The sequence below is a fragment of the Schistocerca americana genome, chromosome 2 (assembly GCF_021461395.2).
Source record: "Schistocerca americana isolate TAMUIC-IGC-003095 chromosome 2, iqSchAmer2.1, whole genome shotgun sequence".
Classification (NCBI taxonomy): domain Eukaryota; kingdom Metazoa; phylum Arthropoda; class Insecta; order Orthoptera; family Acrididae; genus Schistocerca; species Schistocerca americana.
The window spans coordinates 665609379-665626139 of record NC_060120.1 but is presented as its reverse complement, the minus strand read 5'-3'; the positions used below and the strand labels follow the sequence as shown (position 1 = coordinate 665626139).

Below are 16761 nucleotides of genomic sequence, written 5' to 3'. Positions count from 1 at the left end.
GTAAGAAAAAGCCTGGTCTCTAACAACAAGGCCAGATGACGGTTAACCATTGGTCAAGAGTCTTTCCTACACAGATCGTTAAGGTGACACTCTGGTAACATGACATGTGGAGTCCTTTCCTGGTTCGAGGATAGATACCGAAATTCCCTCTGTCCACAAGCTGGGGAAATGTCCTGTCTGCCACATGAAATTAAAATATTCGAGCAGGATTTCCTTTGACACTGCCAGCAAATGTCGGAGTATGCAGTACAGGATCAGGTCGCGACCGGGTACAGTATCAAGAATCTCAGACAGCGTCAATTCCAGCTCTCACGTGGAGAAATGGTGATTATAAGCCAGAATTGTTGGATCTGAAGTCCAACTTGCCTCTCTATACATTCGCACGGTAGCGACGAAACGCTGGATCCTGACTTGCATTGGCTGTAGCTTTCGCAAAATGATCAGCCATCATCTGAGCGAAGCCTCTGGGTGTTGTTTGGAGATACACCTGTTTCAGCACTGCTGCTATTGTGTTTACCAGAAATCCTCTGGATATCTTCCCACACTTTTGTAGGACAAGGGGAAAGGGAATTTAGGAACGCTTGCCACCTTTTCTTGTACTACTTAATTGCGTATGGAGCTTTGGCTCCCGAGATCCGAAAGGGGTTTGTCTGCTGAGCTGTCGATGAGCTGCCTGCCTGTGCCGGATTGCTGAACCACCAAGGATTGCTGTCCACCAAGGTACAGACCACCTCCTAAGATGACCTGAAGACTTTAGGCTCGATAAGTCAGCGGTATGATGGATCACATGCTTGATATAGTCCACCCATTCCTGCACACTGTCACGATGTTCAAATACAGCCAACTGGCTGAACAGCACACAGTTAGCCCCGCTGATCATCTATCTCGATGGCTTCTGTTCAAGCAATTCCCCATCCAGTAGGTGAATCCACAGTGGGGAGTGGTGACTGGACTGAACGTCAACAGTTACTTCACACTGTGATGAGTCTGCAAGGGCTGGAGAGCCAAAAGAGAGGTCGATGGCTGAGGATGACACAGTAGCAGCCGAGTGGGACTGCCCCTGTTGAGGATGCACAGCTCCTGAGACGTCATAAGGTTCTCCAGCACTCGACCCCTGGAGCAAGTATAGTTTGAATCCCATATTACATTACGGGTATTGAAATCACCCAGCGGGAGAAATGGGTAAGGGAGTTGTTCAATAAGGAATGTGAGAGCCTCAGAGTCTACTGCATCTTAAGGAGGTAAGTACAGGGAGCAAATAGTCATCTGTCTCCCATGAACTGTAATGGTTACTGCTTGTAGGTCAGTAATCAAGGAGAGAGCAAAGGAGTGATGCGTGTCATTGACAAAGACAGCAACATCTCCCTTGGCCCTTTCCCCAATCAAGTCGTCATTAGGGTGGAGGGTTATATTGTTAGCATAAGGGCAACAGTGGCTTTTAAATGTCTTTTCTGTAAACACAAGCATTGGAATTGTGCCTGGGCCACGTATTTCAGTTCCTCCACAAAAGTCCTGAATCCATTCATGATTCACTATAGTATGGAATCCATTTATCACAGGGATTGCACCTGCACCACGTCTTTCCCACCAGGGGAAGGAGCCTACAGAAGATGGTCAACCTTGGGGCTAGATGGCTGCCCTGGGCTGACTTCGAATTCCATTGACTCTGAAGCAGAAGCAGCAGAACCGTCACGTCAAATGACTTCTACCGCCTGTTTTGCCTGTGGTGGAAGCTTCGTGGGGACTACCGCAGCAGTTTTGGATTTTTTAAAAGGTTCTGCCTTGCAGCTCCACAATGGTGGTGACAGTGGCTTTCTTTGATATTCTCAGAGGGGATGTGGGCTCCAAAGCAACAGAAGCTTCACAAGTACACTGACAAACATAGCTACTAGTGCTGACATTGGCAACCTCCATTGGCATACAAGGATTGGCTGTCGAAACAGGCTTCTTAAAGGCTGAAGTAAAAGGTGTAGTGAATGTGGGAGGCTTCATGGTACACAAAACGGGTCAGAACACAGTTGCAGAAACAACGAAACATACATACCATATTTAAAGAGACGCAAAATCCCCAAGATTGGAAATCTGTTACAGAAGCTCGAAATTTTGCGCGGACTGAAATGCGAGATGCTTATAACAGTTTCCACAACAAAACTTTGTCTCGAAACCTGGCAGGAAATCCAAAGAGGTTCTGGTCGTATGTGAAGTATGTTAGCGGCAAGAAACAATCAATGCCTTCTCAGCGCGATAGCAATGGAGATACTATCGAAGACAGTGCTGCCAAAGCAGAGTTACTAAACACAGCCTTCCGAAATGCCTTCACAAAAGAAGACTAAGTAAATATTCCAGAATTCGAATCAAGAACAGCTGCCAACATGAGTAACGTAGAAGTAAATATCTTTGGAGTAGTGAAGCAACTTAAATCACGCAAAAAAAGTCTTCTGGTCCAGACTGTATACCAATTAGGTTCCTTTCGGAGTATGCTGATGCATTAGCTCCATACTTAACAATCATAAACAACAGTTCGCTCGACGAAAGATCCGTACCCAAAGACTGGAAAGTTGCACAGGTCACACCAATATTCAAGAAAGGTAGTAGGAGTAATCCACTAAATTACAAGCCCATATCGTTAACATCGATATGCAGCAGGATTTTAGAACATATATTGTGTTCAAACATTATGAATTTACTCGAAGAAAACTGTCTATTGACACACAGTCAACATGGGTTTAGAAAACATCGTTCCTGTGAAACACAACTATCTCATTATTCACATGAAGTGTTGAGCGCTATTGACAAGGGATTTCAGATCGATTTCGTATTTCTGCACTTCCGGAAGGCTTTTGACACTGTACCACACAAGCGGCTCGTAGTGAAATTGCGTGCTTATGGAATATCGTCTCAGTTATGTGACTGGATTTGTGATTTCCTGTCAGGGAGGTCACGGTTCGTAGTAACTGACGGAAAGTCATCGAGTAAAACTGAAGTGATTTCTGGCTTTCCCCAAGGTAGTGTTATAGGCCGTTTGCTGTTCCTTATCTATATAAACGATTTGGAAGACAATCTGAGCAGCCGTCTTCAGTTGTTTACAGATGACGCTGTCGTTTATCGACTAATAAAGTCATTAGAAAATCAAAACATATTGCAAAACGATTTAGAAAAGATATCTGAATGTTGCGAAAATTGGCAGTTAACCATAAATAACGAAAAGTGTGAGGTCATCCACATTAGTGCTAAAATAAATTCGTTGAACTTTGGTTACACGATAAATCAGTCAAATCTAAAGGCCGTAAATTCAACTTAATACCTAGGAATTACAATTACGAACAACACATAGAAAATGTTGTGGGGAAGTCTAACCAAACGCTGCGTTTTATTGGCAGGACACTTAGAAAATGTAACAGACCTACTAAGGAGACTACCTATACCACGCTTGTCCGTCCTCTTTTAGAATACTGCTGCGCGGTGTGGCATCCTTACCAAATAGGACTGACGAAGTACATCGAAAAAGTTCGAAGAAAGGCAGCACTTTTTGTATTATCGCGAAATATGGGAGAGAGTGCCACAGAAATGATACAGGATTTTACAGGATTTGGGCTGGACATCATTAAAAGAAAGGCGTTTTTCGTTGCGACGGAACCTTGTCATCAAATTCCAATCACCAACTATCTAGACCGGATGCTAAAATATGTTGTTGACGCCGACCTGCATAGGGAGAAACGATCACCACGATAAAATAAGGGACATCAGGACTCATACGGAAAGGTATAGGTGTTCGTTCTTTCCGCATGCTATACGAGATTGGAATAATAGGTAATTGTGAAGGAGGTTCGATGAACCCTCTGCCAGGCACTTAAATGTGATTTGCAGAATATCCATATAGATGCATTTCAGCGCACCCAAATGGCCGTTTCGTCTCATAGCATTTCATGCAAATTGCATAAAAGGCAAGTTTGGAAGCATCTGTGTGCTCTTTACATTTCACTGAGAATGATCCTTACTGTTCGGTTTACCTCATGTTACAAGATGCACACCATATTTTATATTCTCCGACTTGTTCTAATTTACTTTTGCCTTTAGCGATCTCATGCATTAAACTTTATCTGACTGGATTTTTCGCTTGGAATGCTCATGGTTGAATATAGTCCTCCGTTTTTCTGAGATTTCTTCAAAATATGGAACAGTAACGATCTTTTTGTCCTTCACTAGTTACTTTTTCTGTTTTCTGTTTCCCTGTGGTCAGTCACCATACTTAAATCGTATCCACTGTTTTCTGCTATCTGTTTATGATGTTTCACTCATTCGGTCTATCCGCTGGTGCACTAAATTCTCTATGTACTAAACTACTAAATGCAGCATTTTTATTAATTCGCAGGTGACATGATTAATTAGGAATCACATCTGTTGCTGCTACTCACTTTCTGAATATCTTAAAGTCACGCCGTCTGTTTTTCCTAGTTATCTCTAGGCCCAAGAACTGAATATGATTATTACTTTCGAGCTCCACAGTAAAGATGATTTTCTCCTGGCACTCATTGAATTTACTATTAAATAATGTGTCGTCTGCAGAACATTTAAAATATGCTAACGTTTGCATCAAAGAATTTTCAGATTTTAAAACGTTCTCTTCTAAATTGCTAATAAATATATCCAACCAAAATGCTGGATCCCATAGCCTTTCCACGTTTTGGGGTGTTACGCAAGAAATAGTTGAAATAAGTGACAAGCCCAGCAGCTCTGAAAACTCTGTCCTTTCCAATATGGACCTTTTCATGCTTGAGTACATTATTTTTAATAATTTTGACATCTACTGGAATGTTAGAATACCAGTTTTTAATATGATGGGAGGCTATTTGGGAGGAATCAATGATCGGCTTGTCTTTAATTTCGTTAACGAAGGCGATATTGTTACACACTGAGTAGTTACCTCTAAAAAACCTATGTAGTAACCTTGTTAACTATTAACGATTGGTCTGATAGGCTGATTTACAAACTCACCGTTAACTCTTTAGATATTTCAGTAATGGCGTTGTTATCAAAAAATTCTAATGTTTCCCTGATGTATTCATCTTCCTTAACAACCACTATAGTGTTCCCTCCATCTGCCTTAGTAACAATCACTTTACTACCATCCGTTCATTCCTGATTAACGGATTTTATTGTATTCTGTCCTTATTACTTTTCTGATATTTCCTACCATTCTCCCATTTACTTAATTAAATTTCCATGGCCTTGCACAACTTGTGCCGTAAATGCCCTACTTCGTTACGATTAAGTTTCATTAAGTCACCCGCCAGTTTAGCAACAATGATTGTCATCCTTGCATTCTCTTGTCAAACTATCAAACAGTGGCTCAGTTTTTTGTTTCAGGCCTTCATTCAACCCTCCAGCGGGCACGTCTGTGTATAAAGTGCGCCAACCGCAAGTCAGGTTGTCTTGCTACGTTCAGTTGTTGTTTTACAACTGTGAGCCCGTACCTATTGCTTCATTATTACTTCTACTAACACTGTTTTGTGTGTCCAAGTGCGCAGCAGTAATATAAAATAAACAGCGAGCTAGGTGAAAAAAAATTGAAATCATTTGCGATACGTGCAAGAACAACGCCCCACACTCCGAGCTATCAGCAGAATCCCACAATGAGGCTGTTGTCTATGAGATAATTAGTAATCGAAAAAGCGTCTGGCTGGGATCTGATGCAACTGCGTTGTTTAACTTGAAGAAAGCTGCTCGTTGCATGTGTGCAAAGTACGCCGCGCGTCTGCTCGTGCTACGAAGATCGAGGGTTGAAAGTATATTTTCTTCTTCTTTAAACACGGTGTCTTTCTGATTTGCGTCTCTTGGATAAAAGGTAAAAGTTTGTGGTTTATTTTCCCCTCCCTGCTTTACCTGCGATTTTACCGAATTTTAGCAACATCTTATCCCTTCAGTTTCTTTTTAATGCATCCTTTCTACTATACATTGTCAACCTAACTTTTCGCTTTCTCCCAAATGCGCTCGTGCAGCTTATCTCAAGTCTTAACCAGCAACACGTCTAATTATCTTGTTATCTTATCTCTCTTCTCACAAAAGCAATTAATTTCAGTGTGTTCCCACAGTATCTTGGCTTTAAAATTATTACTTCTTCTGTTCTAGATTGCTGATCACCTGTTCCCATCTTTGTATAATTTGGGATAAGACCGTTTCTGACATATTCTTTCTTGAATTTTTCTGACTTTTTTAAGCAATCTGGATTTAATATTCTTATATTTACATAAACACCTCACAGTCTTCACTGGAACCGGCATTCTAATGTTATCTGTCCTAAGCACTGGAGGTAGCAGTTGTGAAGATAACAGTTATCATTATGTAGCATGTAAATTCAGACGTGAGAAATGTAAACCACAGCTACATGTTTAGCGAGTCAAGTTCCCATCATCTTGACACAGAAGCACTTAAAGCACATAGAAGCAGCAAAATCTGATACTCTGGTACGACCACTTGTTCATCATAGCCACCGTCCTGGACACTGACTTGTTCTGTAAACAGAACCGTGGCGACAGCTGACAGCACTGAGTCACCAACCATTCCACAGCATTCCAGAGATGAAATACCACTGCCCTGTTCCCAGCTCACGTGGAGACTGGCTGAAAGGAACCTGATTCTACAATGAGATTCATTTCTAAAAGCCTGCCATGACCACTTCTTTAAGGAAAGAAGCAGAAAACATGTACAAACAAAAAAACTGCACCAAATCACTATACTATAATGATAAGGCCACAATGTTTATAAACAGGTGAAATCTTAACTATGAATTATACACTGCTGGCCACCGTAAATGCAACACCAAGAAAGACAAGAGGTAGCACAACAAAATTTATTTTGTAGATAACATGTTGACCAAGTATCAAATGATTACGTTTACAGACGTCTCTATGACATGTGGTTCCTGCCAGAATCAGTAGCCAGAGTAGCCGCCATTGTTGGAGATCACCGCTGCCACACGTCTCGGCATTGAGTCAAAGAGACGTTGGATGTGTTCCTGGGCTACAGCAGCCCAAGCAGCTTCCACACGTTGCCAACGATCATCTGGTGTGGCAGCTGGGGATGTAATCTGGGTCACTCGTTGAGCAACCATGGACCACATGTTTTCTATCGGCGAAAGATCCGGAGAGCGAGCCGGCCAGGGAAGCACTTCAATCTGGTTATTGACGAAGAACCTTTGGACAATGCGTGCCACGTGTGGTCGCGCATTATCCTGTTGAAATATGGCTGTGGCCGAGCCCTGAAGGTAAGGAAGGACAACTGGCTCCAGCACCTCGGATATGTAGCGCCGGCTATTTAAAGTATCGGCAATGCGTACTAGAGGTGTGCGAGAGTAATATCCAATACCGCCCCATACCATAATACCCGGTGCAAGACCAGTTTGGCGGTGCATAATGCAGCTGTCCAGCATCCTCTCTCCACGGTGTCTCCACACGCGAATCCGACCATCGTGGTGCTGCAGACAGAAGCGTGCCTCGTCAGTAAAGACAACGTCATTCCATTTTGCCGTCCACATCCGTCTGTCATCACACCATTGGTGACGGAGACGTCTGTGGTTCTGCGTCAATGATAGACGAAGCAATGGACGTCTTGCGGACAGACCACTCTGCTGTAAACGGCGTCGAATGGTACGCGCAGACACTGGATGATGCGTTTCAGACGCAATGTGCTGTGCTATGGTTCGGGATATCACTGAGCGATCCGTCACTGCCATGCGCACAATTTGCCTATCAGCACGTGCAGTGGTGCACCGAGGTGAATGCGATCGACCACGTCGGTCCGTTGTACCCTCCTGCATCCAACGGTCACATATCCGCATTACGGTTGTTTGGTTTCGTCCAACACGACTAGCGATTTCTCTGCATGATAATCCACAATCTCGGTAAGCCACTATCCTTCCTCTGTCGAACTCGGATACTTGATCAAACGATGTTCGCTGTTGTCTACGAGGCATAACTGATCGCCTTGTGAAACAACCACAAGGTAAACACACGTGCCGAACGTACACTCGTCGAAATCACCAAGCCTTAAATGGCGCTATGAGGTGGCGCCACAGGCGCGCGTGATGTGCGCCTGCGCTGAAATTCTAATCAGTTGCATATCTCATCGCTGCAAACCCATGGTGTAAATTTCACTTGATTCGGATGCTTCCTTCAGGATGTTGCATTTACGGTGGCCAGCAGTGTATGTTGGACAGGACAGAGACGATTATATGAAAAATAGTGTGTGCAATGCAAATTATAGATGGTTGGAAAGCGAGAAGTATTTAGAGCGTCCGAAATATACAGAAGATACCAGAAATTGAGTCTAAGAGAAAGTTAACTTGCTTTGAACACCTCATTCAAATGAATCAGAATGGGCAAACATATATTTCTTGATTTCTGGACAAAAACGATAACAGTCACCTAGGCTACAGGAATACGAAAATGACTAGCAAGGAAAAAGTATCAAGGAATCCAAAACAACAGAAATAAATTTTTAAGCAGAGAATAATAACTTTACAACGCTTGCAAAGCAGAAAAAAAATAAGAAGTCAGTAAAACTTGGACATAAGGAAGGAAAAGAAAACATGGGGAGAAGATGAAGTTTCGGAAGAATAGAAGAAAACGAACTCAAACTGTTACACGGAAAGGAAATGCACTTACCTGAAAATCTATGAGCCTAACATCTATATTATTTCCATCCACATTTGCAAACATGTAGTTGTACTTCCAACAGTCGCCGTGCAGAATAACTGGCAGCCTTATTTCCGTTGACCTCCAGTAGCTGAAGAAGTCGTTTGTGAATTTTTCTGCAAGCCGTTCATACTTTTCAGCGTAGCTTTCGTACCCATTGTGAGCTCTAAGCTGCTGGGCCACGGCTTTGAAGAGATGGTCAGAGAACTGCCTGTAGTACTCCTGCATACCCTCATTCATGGTATCCTTTGGGTCAAAGAGCGTTTTGTAGTGTGGTCGGTCCTTGAGGACCCTCGCCGAGGCGGCGTGCAGGCGGGCGTAGGCGCGCACCACTGCTACACACCGCTCGTAGTCCAGAGGGAGGGCAGCATCCGCCGTGCTGAAGCCGGCTGGCGAGAGGTCCTCTATGGCGAGGAACGGGAAGGGCGTGCTGCCTGCCACATAGCAGAGCGGCGCCACAGGCCGGAACGCCTCGCCCTCCACACTCCTAAGCAGTTTATGTATCTCTGGCATCACTTCATCCAGCGCCATTGTCTCCGTCTGGAAGTCCTTTGGGACGTCTTCCCTTTCCCAATCTATCTCCAAGTACTTCAGTACGAAGCTCCTCTTTTCGTACGCGTCGGATTCTCCAGACCTGACAGCCGCGACAATTCTGATCACGTCGCTTGAGAAGCTCATGCCTCGCTTCGAGGCAGAGTCAGATTCGAATATTTTCACCGTCAGCGCAGTCCCCTCATTTCCATTATTCAGCACAGACTCTATGAACTGCTTGTTGACCCAATAAGGAATGGGCGGACTTTCAGGTTCAGCACAACTCATGTTTGATCCAGAATGAAGACTGCAAACAAACAAGAATACCAAAGTAAATCTCTTGTCGTTAACCAAAGACATATTTCAGTAACAGTATGCAACAATGGACCTTTAAGCGAGAAATCAGCGTTCTGTAGGCATTTCTCTCTTAACCGGAGCTACATAGATTGATTCACAGGTTCCAGAAATATCACCCTCTCACAAATCCAGTCGTCAAGGTATGACATGTAACTAGTTGGGAGATTTGTTCCAGGTGATTTGGCTCTTCCGAGTTGGAGGCTAGAAATCTTGTTGGGTTCTAAAGGGAGCTGTTATTCGCTTGGGGAATGAGGAGAGGTACTGACAGACCGAAGACTTGTGTGAATCCGTATCCAGTCCTCAAACCCACTAGCCAACAGCTAGTTTTCAGCGCACTGATATACAGGGTGGTCCATTGATAGTGGCCGGGCCAAATATGTCACGAAATAAGCATCAAACGAAAAAACTACAAAGGACGAAACTTGTCTAGCTTGAAGGGGGAAACCAGATAGCGCTATGATTGGCTCGCTAGATGGCGCTGCCATAGATCAAACGGATATCAACTGCGATTTTTTAAGTATTAACCCCCATTTTTATTACATATTCGTGTAGTACGTACAGGAATATGAGTGTTTTAGTTGGACCACTTTTTTCGCAACACGATATCGACCTTTTCCGCAACTGGTAAATGGTACGTTTTAACACGGGTAATGTATCACGGAGCAAATACCGTCCGCACTGGCGGAATGTTACTTGATACCACGAACTTATACGTTTGTGACTATTACAGCGCCATCTATCAAAAAGTGCAAAAAGTGGTCCAAATAAAACATTCATATTTCTTTACCTACTACACGAATATGTAATAAAAAATGTGGGTCCCTATTTAAAAAAACGCAGTTGATATCCGTTTGAGATATGGCAGCGCCATCTAGCGGGCCAACCATAGCCCCTGCAAGCTGAACAAGTTTCGTTCTTTGTAGTTTTTTCGTTTGACGCTTATTTCGTGACATATTTGGCCCAGTCACGATCAATGGACCACCCTGTACAGGGTGCAATAAAATTGTTCGGCCAAACATCCAGTACACATTCCTCAAGCATGGACGGTCAAATTATATTGTGTGGTCAGATTTATGGAGTCTTCCGTCAATTCTTGGTAGAGAAATTCTATATTTAACGTTGAAAAACGATCAAACTCTTTTTGAATATCTACTATTTGTTTATTTCCAACCTTTTTTTTGCGTTACTAGACCATTGTCTGCAAACAAGTACCTAGCGTCCACGAGTGACACGCTTTCTTTCTTTTTTTCCTGAGTGATCAGCCTTCTAACAGGTTTTATGCTGCCTGCCACGAATTCGTGTGCTGTCCTAACATCTTCATCTCAGAGTAGTACTTGCAACCTACTTCGTCTACAGTTTTTGCCCTCTAAGCGCACTCTAGGACCGTGGAAGTTATTTGTTTATGACGTAACCGATGTCCTACCGTCCTGTTCCTTCTTCCTGACAGTTTATCCATATATTCCTTTCCCCGCCGATTCTGTGGAGAACCTCCTTTTTCCTTACCTTATCAGCCCATCTAATTTCCAACATTTTTCTCTAGCACCGCATCCCAGATCCTAGGATTCTCTTCTACTCCGGTTTTCCCACAGTCCATGTGTAACTACCATAAAATGCTGTGCTCCAAACGTACATTCTCAGAAATTTGTTCCTCAAACTATTGCCTGTGTTTGATACAAGTAGACTTCTCTCGGCCAGTAGTGCCTTTTTTTCAGTACTAGTCTGCTTTTGATGTCCTCCTTGCTCCGTCCATCCTGGGTTAGTTTGCTGTCTAAGTAGCAGAATGCGTTAACTTCATCTACTTCATGATCGCCAATCCTGTTGTTAAGTTTTTCGCTGTTGTCATTTCTCATTAATTTCGCCTTTCTTCATTTACTCTCAGTCCATATTCTGTGCTCAATAATCTGTTCATTCCATTCAGCTTTCATTGAGGATAGCAATGTCATCAGTGAATCTTCTCATTTATATCATTTCACCTTGAATTGTAATCCCACCTTTCTTTTACTTTCGTCATTGCTTCTTCGATGTTTGGACTGAACTGTTTTACAACATTAATAATCCCCTCACTTCGTTCTTTGTCTTCCACTCTTCTTGTTCCCTACTTGGCTCTTGCACATATTGCATATTACCCCTCTTTCCCTATATCTTATCCCCATTTTTCTCAGGATTTTGAACATCTTACACTATTTAACATTGTCGAACGCAACATCAGTACTGTCTCTCTGGTATCTTTATCTTCCCTAAGTGATCGTCATCTAAAAGGTCCTCAATTTTCTTTTCCGTTCTTCTGTATATTATTCTTGTCAGCAACTTGGATACATGAGCTATCAAGCTGATTGTGCGATAATTCTCCACTGGTCGGCCCTTGCTATCTTCGGAATTGTGTTGATGGTGTTTTCCCGAAAGTCTGATGGTACATAGACAGACTTACAAATTCTACACACCAACGTAAATTAGTCGTTTTGTTGCCACTTCTCCAAGCCATTTAAGAAATTCTGATGAAAGTTTATCTATCCCTTCTGCCGTATTCGATCTTAAGTCTTGCAAAGCTCTTTCAAATTCTGATTCTAATAGTGGATCCTCTTTTCTTCCCTATTGACTCCTGTTTCTTCTTCTGTCACAACATCAGACAAGTCTTCCCCCTCATAGAGGCCTTCAGTGTGTTCTTTCCATCCATCCGCTCTCTCATCTGCATTTTACAGCGACACTAGTGCATTAAAAATCAAACATTAGAACAAAGGTATTATCAACACCTGCAGAATTTTAGACGTCACATTAGGTAAGAAACGTCGAGTGCTTATCACTCAAGTTGTACAAAAAACATTGAAAATTATAGTGTTAAATTACAGTTTACAACACAGATACTATCGAACACAATTCATGACGAATACACACAATTTTAAAATACAAAATGTCTCTGAGTATAATACTGAAGTCTGTGAGTAACAACAACGTAATATATATGACTCTTCTAGACGAAATTTAAATGCACCTTTGGAACTATAATTTAGTGGACCTTGTTGAGAAAATTAAAAGTCTCACTATCCTACACAGTAAAAAAGTGGATGTATTTATGTTAGAAGTTTATTTTCAAACACCAGTTCTGACAGAACTAGTATACAAAGTTGGTGTCAAAGAAGATATAAGGATGGCTGCCCATACATGCTGACAACTACATTATTTTCGATTTCTAGGATCTCTGTACAGACAGTTACATGGCTTGGCAATGTGGTCTCCCTTCAGCCCTCTTTTAGCATAAGTCTTTATAGACCATTGAGAAAAGCTGTTTCTAGATGAAGAAGCTCTCAGTGTAACATTAACTAGTGGATTAGACATGTAAACGGTGTACTGTGTCTGTGTACAGTCACAGCCAGATAGCTCAGCGCATTCCTAGAACCCTAGAACATCTAGGCTCACAACAGTGAACATACAGTTCACCATGGAGCTTGGTGAAAAACCCATCAGCTTCTTACATTACTACAAATACACATAGTTTCAAAATTAACAAAAAATCTTCAAAAACAGACACTGTAAAACTTTTATGTTGGTATGGGTATTCAGTAACCCACAAATATGCTGTCTTCTATCCCATTGTGCATCGTTCATATACACAGCAATGTCAAGGGAGAGTTTCCAAAGAAAATTAGGCACAAATAAATTTACTGCATCTAGTAACAGCCCTGAAAAAATTCTACAAAAGAAATAAAGATGAAAAATCTTTCCCTACCTTTATGTTTTTATGCAGTAAGAGTTGTAACTAAAATAAGTTGTTTACTAGCACATATTAAGAAGTGTCATCCAACAATTTTGCCAAATTTCTCAGATCTGGCAACAATAAAACTTTATTTTACATATTATTCAACAGCGAGGTTAAAACGTATTTATTAAATAATAGTAGAGTTTATAAAACCAATTGCACTGTCCATAAAAAACTGCATATTGGTCAATCAGGCGGGGCTATAAGACATAAACTGATGGAACATGAACAAGCTGGAGATTACATAAATTCAGACACCACATTTACTGACACATGCTGGCCGCCGATCACACACACAAAGCCAACAAAGGGGAATGCTTAGCCTTTCAGAAGCACTTTAAGTAAATTCGCAGTTATTTCAAAACCCCCACCTAGTACTGAATAATTTATTACAGCTGAGCACATTCCCACTCTTAAGCACCAGTCACTTACTCTCAAACTGAATGGTCTCATTCGTTTCCACAAACTTTCATCACAATATAATTGTCACATGCCTTACTTCGTTTCTCATTACATCCTTTTTATATTCATACTATACTTTAATACTTCGCGTTTTCGTTATGTACTGTTTTTGATATCATCTACCGTATAAACTGTTATTCATCACTGTAATTTAAAATGTGTGGCGCATGATGTGAGTGATGAGCACTCGAATTGAAAGTCCTCAGCTAATGGAATAACTAAAGATACTATTTTTGTTGATAGTACTCTTGTTGCTTACGTTTGGTTTCCTACTGACTAGTGTCTCTTTTGGGCGCTAGTCATATATTTGCTGATGATGGTGTAATAAGCTGAAAACCGATTCGAAATAAAGAAATATCAGTAGAACAAAAACACAGTTTCTTTGTTTTTCAACTTTAAACATGTTGTCTAGAAAGGTGTCTAGGAAGGCTTTATTTCCATGCTACAGCTCTTTTTCTACAAAATCCTCACTGTATTTAATCAACGAAAACACAGGAAACTCTAAAGGTGCCCCCCTTTAGCACTGATACATGTATCAACATTGATGTACACTGATGTACCCCTGGAGTAAAACATATGGGTTAGCAGCCTTCCACAGTGTAGGCGTACAGACTTTCTGCTTGTTGTATCGAGATTCTATACATAATAACTTTAAATGAGCCCTACAAGTAAACATCCAATGGGTTTATGACCCGAGAACACAGATGCAAAAGAATTGGTCCACCCCTTTGTGCCCACCAGTCGTGCATTCTGTTATTTATAAGCCAACGGATATTAACATTGAAATGAGAAGGATTCCATCGTCCATGAAGTACATGTTTCGCCACATTCTTAAAGTCACATTTCACAGTAGGTAAGCAGCTTGTTCTCTGAAAAAGCATTGCAAGTTTGCGTTTTGAGACTAAATGGAATAACATGATACCCTAACTAAAAGTCACCAAAAATGCCGGTTTAAACACTGACGCAAAATATTTGTGAATAATGTCCATCAACAGTTATTTGAGGATTCATGTCCACACCCACAGGCTAACTATGAAATTTCTCTTGTGTTTTTATTCCGGCCATTGACAGAAGTACTGGTACTGAGGAGAGCTGAATTTGCTTGCTTGCTTGCCTGGGAGATTATATGGAGACACACCCTAGTCAGAAATGGGTAAAAACCCACCATGGGGAATTTTGACGCTTAAGAGGACAGACAATGCTCCAAGAAATGTTGATTGTCAGACAAGCTGAAAGATGATTCTTACAGCCTTTCAAGTATCTATAGTAGTTTACAAACAAGTATTAAAGAAAATCTGAATACATCTGCGACCTCATAAAAATGAGACACGTACAATGAAACAATAATGTTTCAAAACCTTTAAAACCAAAGAAGTTATTATTTCACAGAGAATGAACATTTTCACAATGAACCTCTGAATTAACAACTTTGAAACGCTTCATGCTGTTTCAGCATACGATGTCTTGGATAGTAGAATTGCACTGTAGCTATCATCTCTGCAATCTATGTATCTGTATGTATTTTATTTCTTGATTGTTTGTGGTTTTTATATCTTTTCACAGTGCATATATTTGTTAGAACCTCATATCCTCAACAATTATACACCAATACCTCCTATTTTGTCATACTTCTGCATTTATTAAATTAACATTTTACTATTTTCCATTAACTTTGTTCCAATATTACTTAAACTGATTATACAAAATCGTGAGAATTTAATAACTACTCAATCACATGTGTTAGCTGACACCACTATTGTGAAAGAGTGCCAGATGACACTTCTGACGAGCCTAAATGGTTACGTTTGGCTGCTTGGAGACCATGTGAAGCTACTCATGGACTTCAAGTCCCCAAACAACTATGAAATTTTTATGGACGACAATATATTGTATCACTTGGTTTGAAGAACATTCTGTGCAATTCGAGCGACTGATTTGGCCACCCACCGCACATTTATGGGACATAATCTAAAGGCCAGTTCGTCCACAAAATCCTACACAGGCAACTATTTCGCTATTATGGACGGCTAGAGAGGCAGCATGGGACTTCCAAGAACTAGTTAAGTTCACACGACGTCAAGTTGCTGCTCTATGCCAGGTAAAAGGTACAGTACGATATCAGGGGGTATCCCACGACATTTGTCACGTCAGTGTAGGAATAACCTCGATGCTACCGGAAACCTTAATGTTTAAGAACATGGGTTGACATAATCGACTTTATACAATATTTTTGAGTTAGCTCTGACGATGTCTCATGATTCTTAGCGAACTTGGCACCAACGTGCCCCCTGTTGTCTAAGTGATCAGAGCGGTCTGTACTAGCGGCCGCAGGACTTCCAGGAAGCGGGCTGGACTAGCAGAAAGCGGCGCTACGTGCAATCCCGATCGCTAGGTCCCATAGTCAGTCGACTGCGGTCACTGGTGTGAGACTACAAGGATTAAAAGTCATACTCTCTTCTTATTACTATGGGAAACGTGTTTGTGTACATAGTTTTACTTTACCTCAGTGCTATATAAACTGCTTTAATACTTAGTTATGAATATCGCATTGGTATACTCCAGTTGGCGAGAAGATAAGCAAGTGAACTAGTGGCGTATCGTAGTGCGAAGCAGAGAAGGCACGGAAACCCAAGCAGGAGATCGTCCGTATGAATGTGCAATCTGTGAGGTTCTGCTTCACAACTTTGCCATGCGTAGTTTCCAAGAGAAGATGAACACGAGGCAAAATAGTAGACCTGCACTTGAATTAATCACCACAACTAAGGTGAAATCTTGCATATGGTGTTTGGAATAGCGTTGACTACTGCGACGTGGCTAACGTTCACGAAAACTATTAAGAACAACAACCAGTTTGAGAACCATTTGCACTCCTCTATGAAAAAATGGTTCAAATAGCTCTCAGCACTGTGTGACTTAACAATTGAGGTCATCAGTCCCCTAGAACTTAGAACTACTTACACCTAA

At 41.5% G+C, this 16761-nt stretch overlaps 1 protein-coding gene across 1 annotated transcript in view; it reads right to left on the bottom strand.

Annotated features, from left to right (window-relative positions):
* LOC124595424 overlaps positions 1-16761 on the bottom strand; it is a 37212-nt gene that overhangs the window by 18214 nt on the left and 2237 nt on the right. The window contains exon 2 of the mRNA XM_047134160.1: positions 8664-9531. Within this exon, the coding sequence (XP_046990116.1) occupies positions 8664-9512 (849 nt within the window). The 5' untranslated portion in view covers positions 9513-9531. The remainder of the gene's footprint in view (positions 1-8663; positions 9532-16761) is intronic.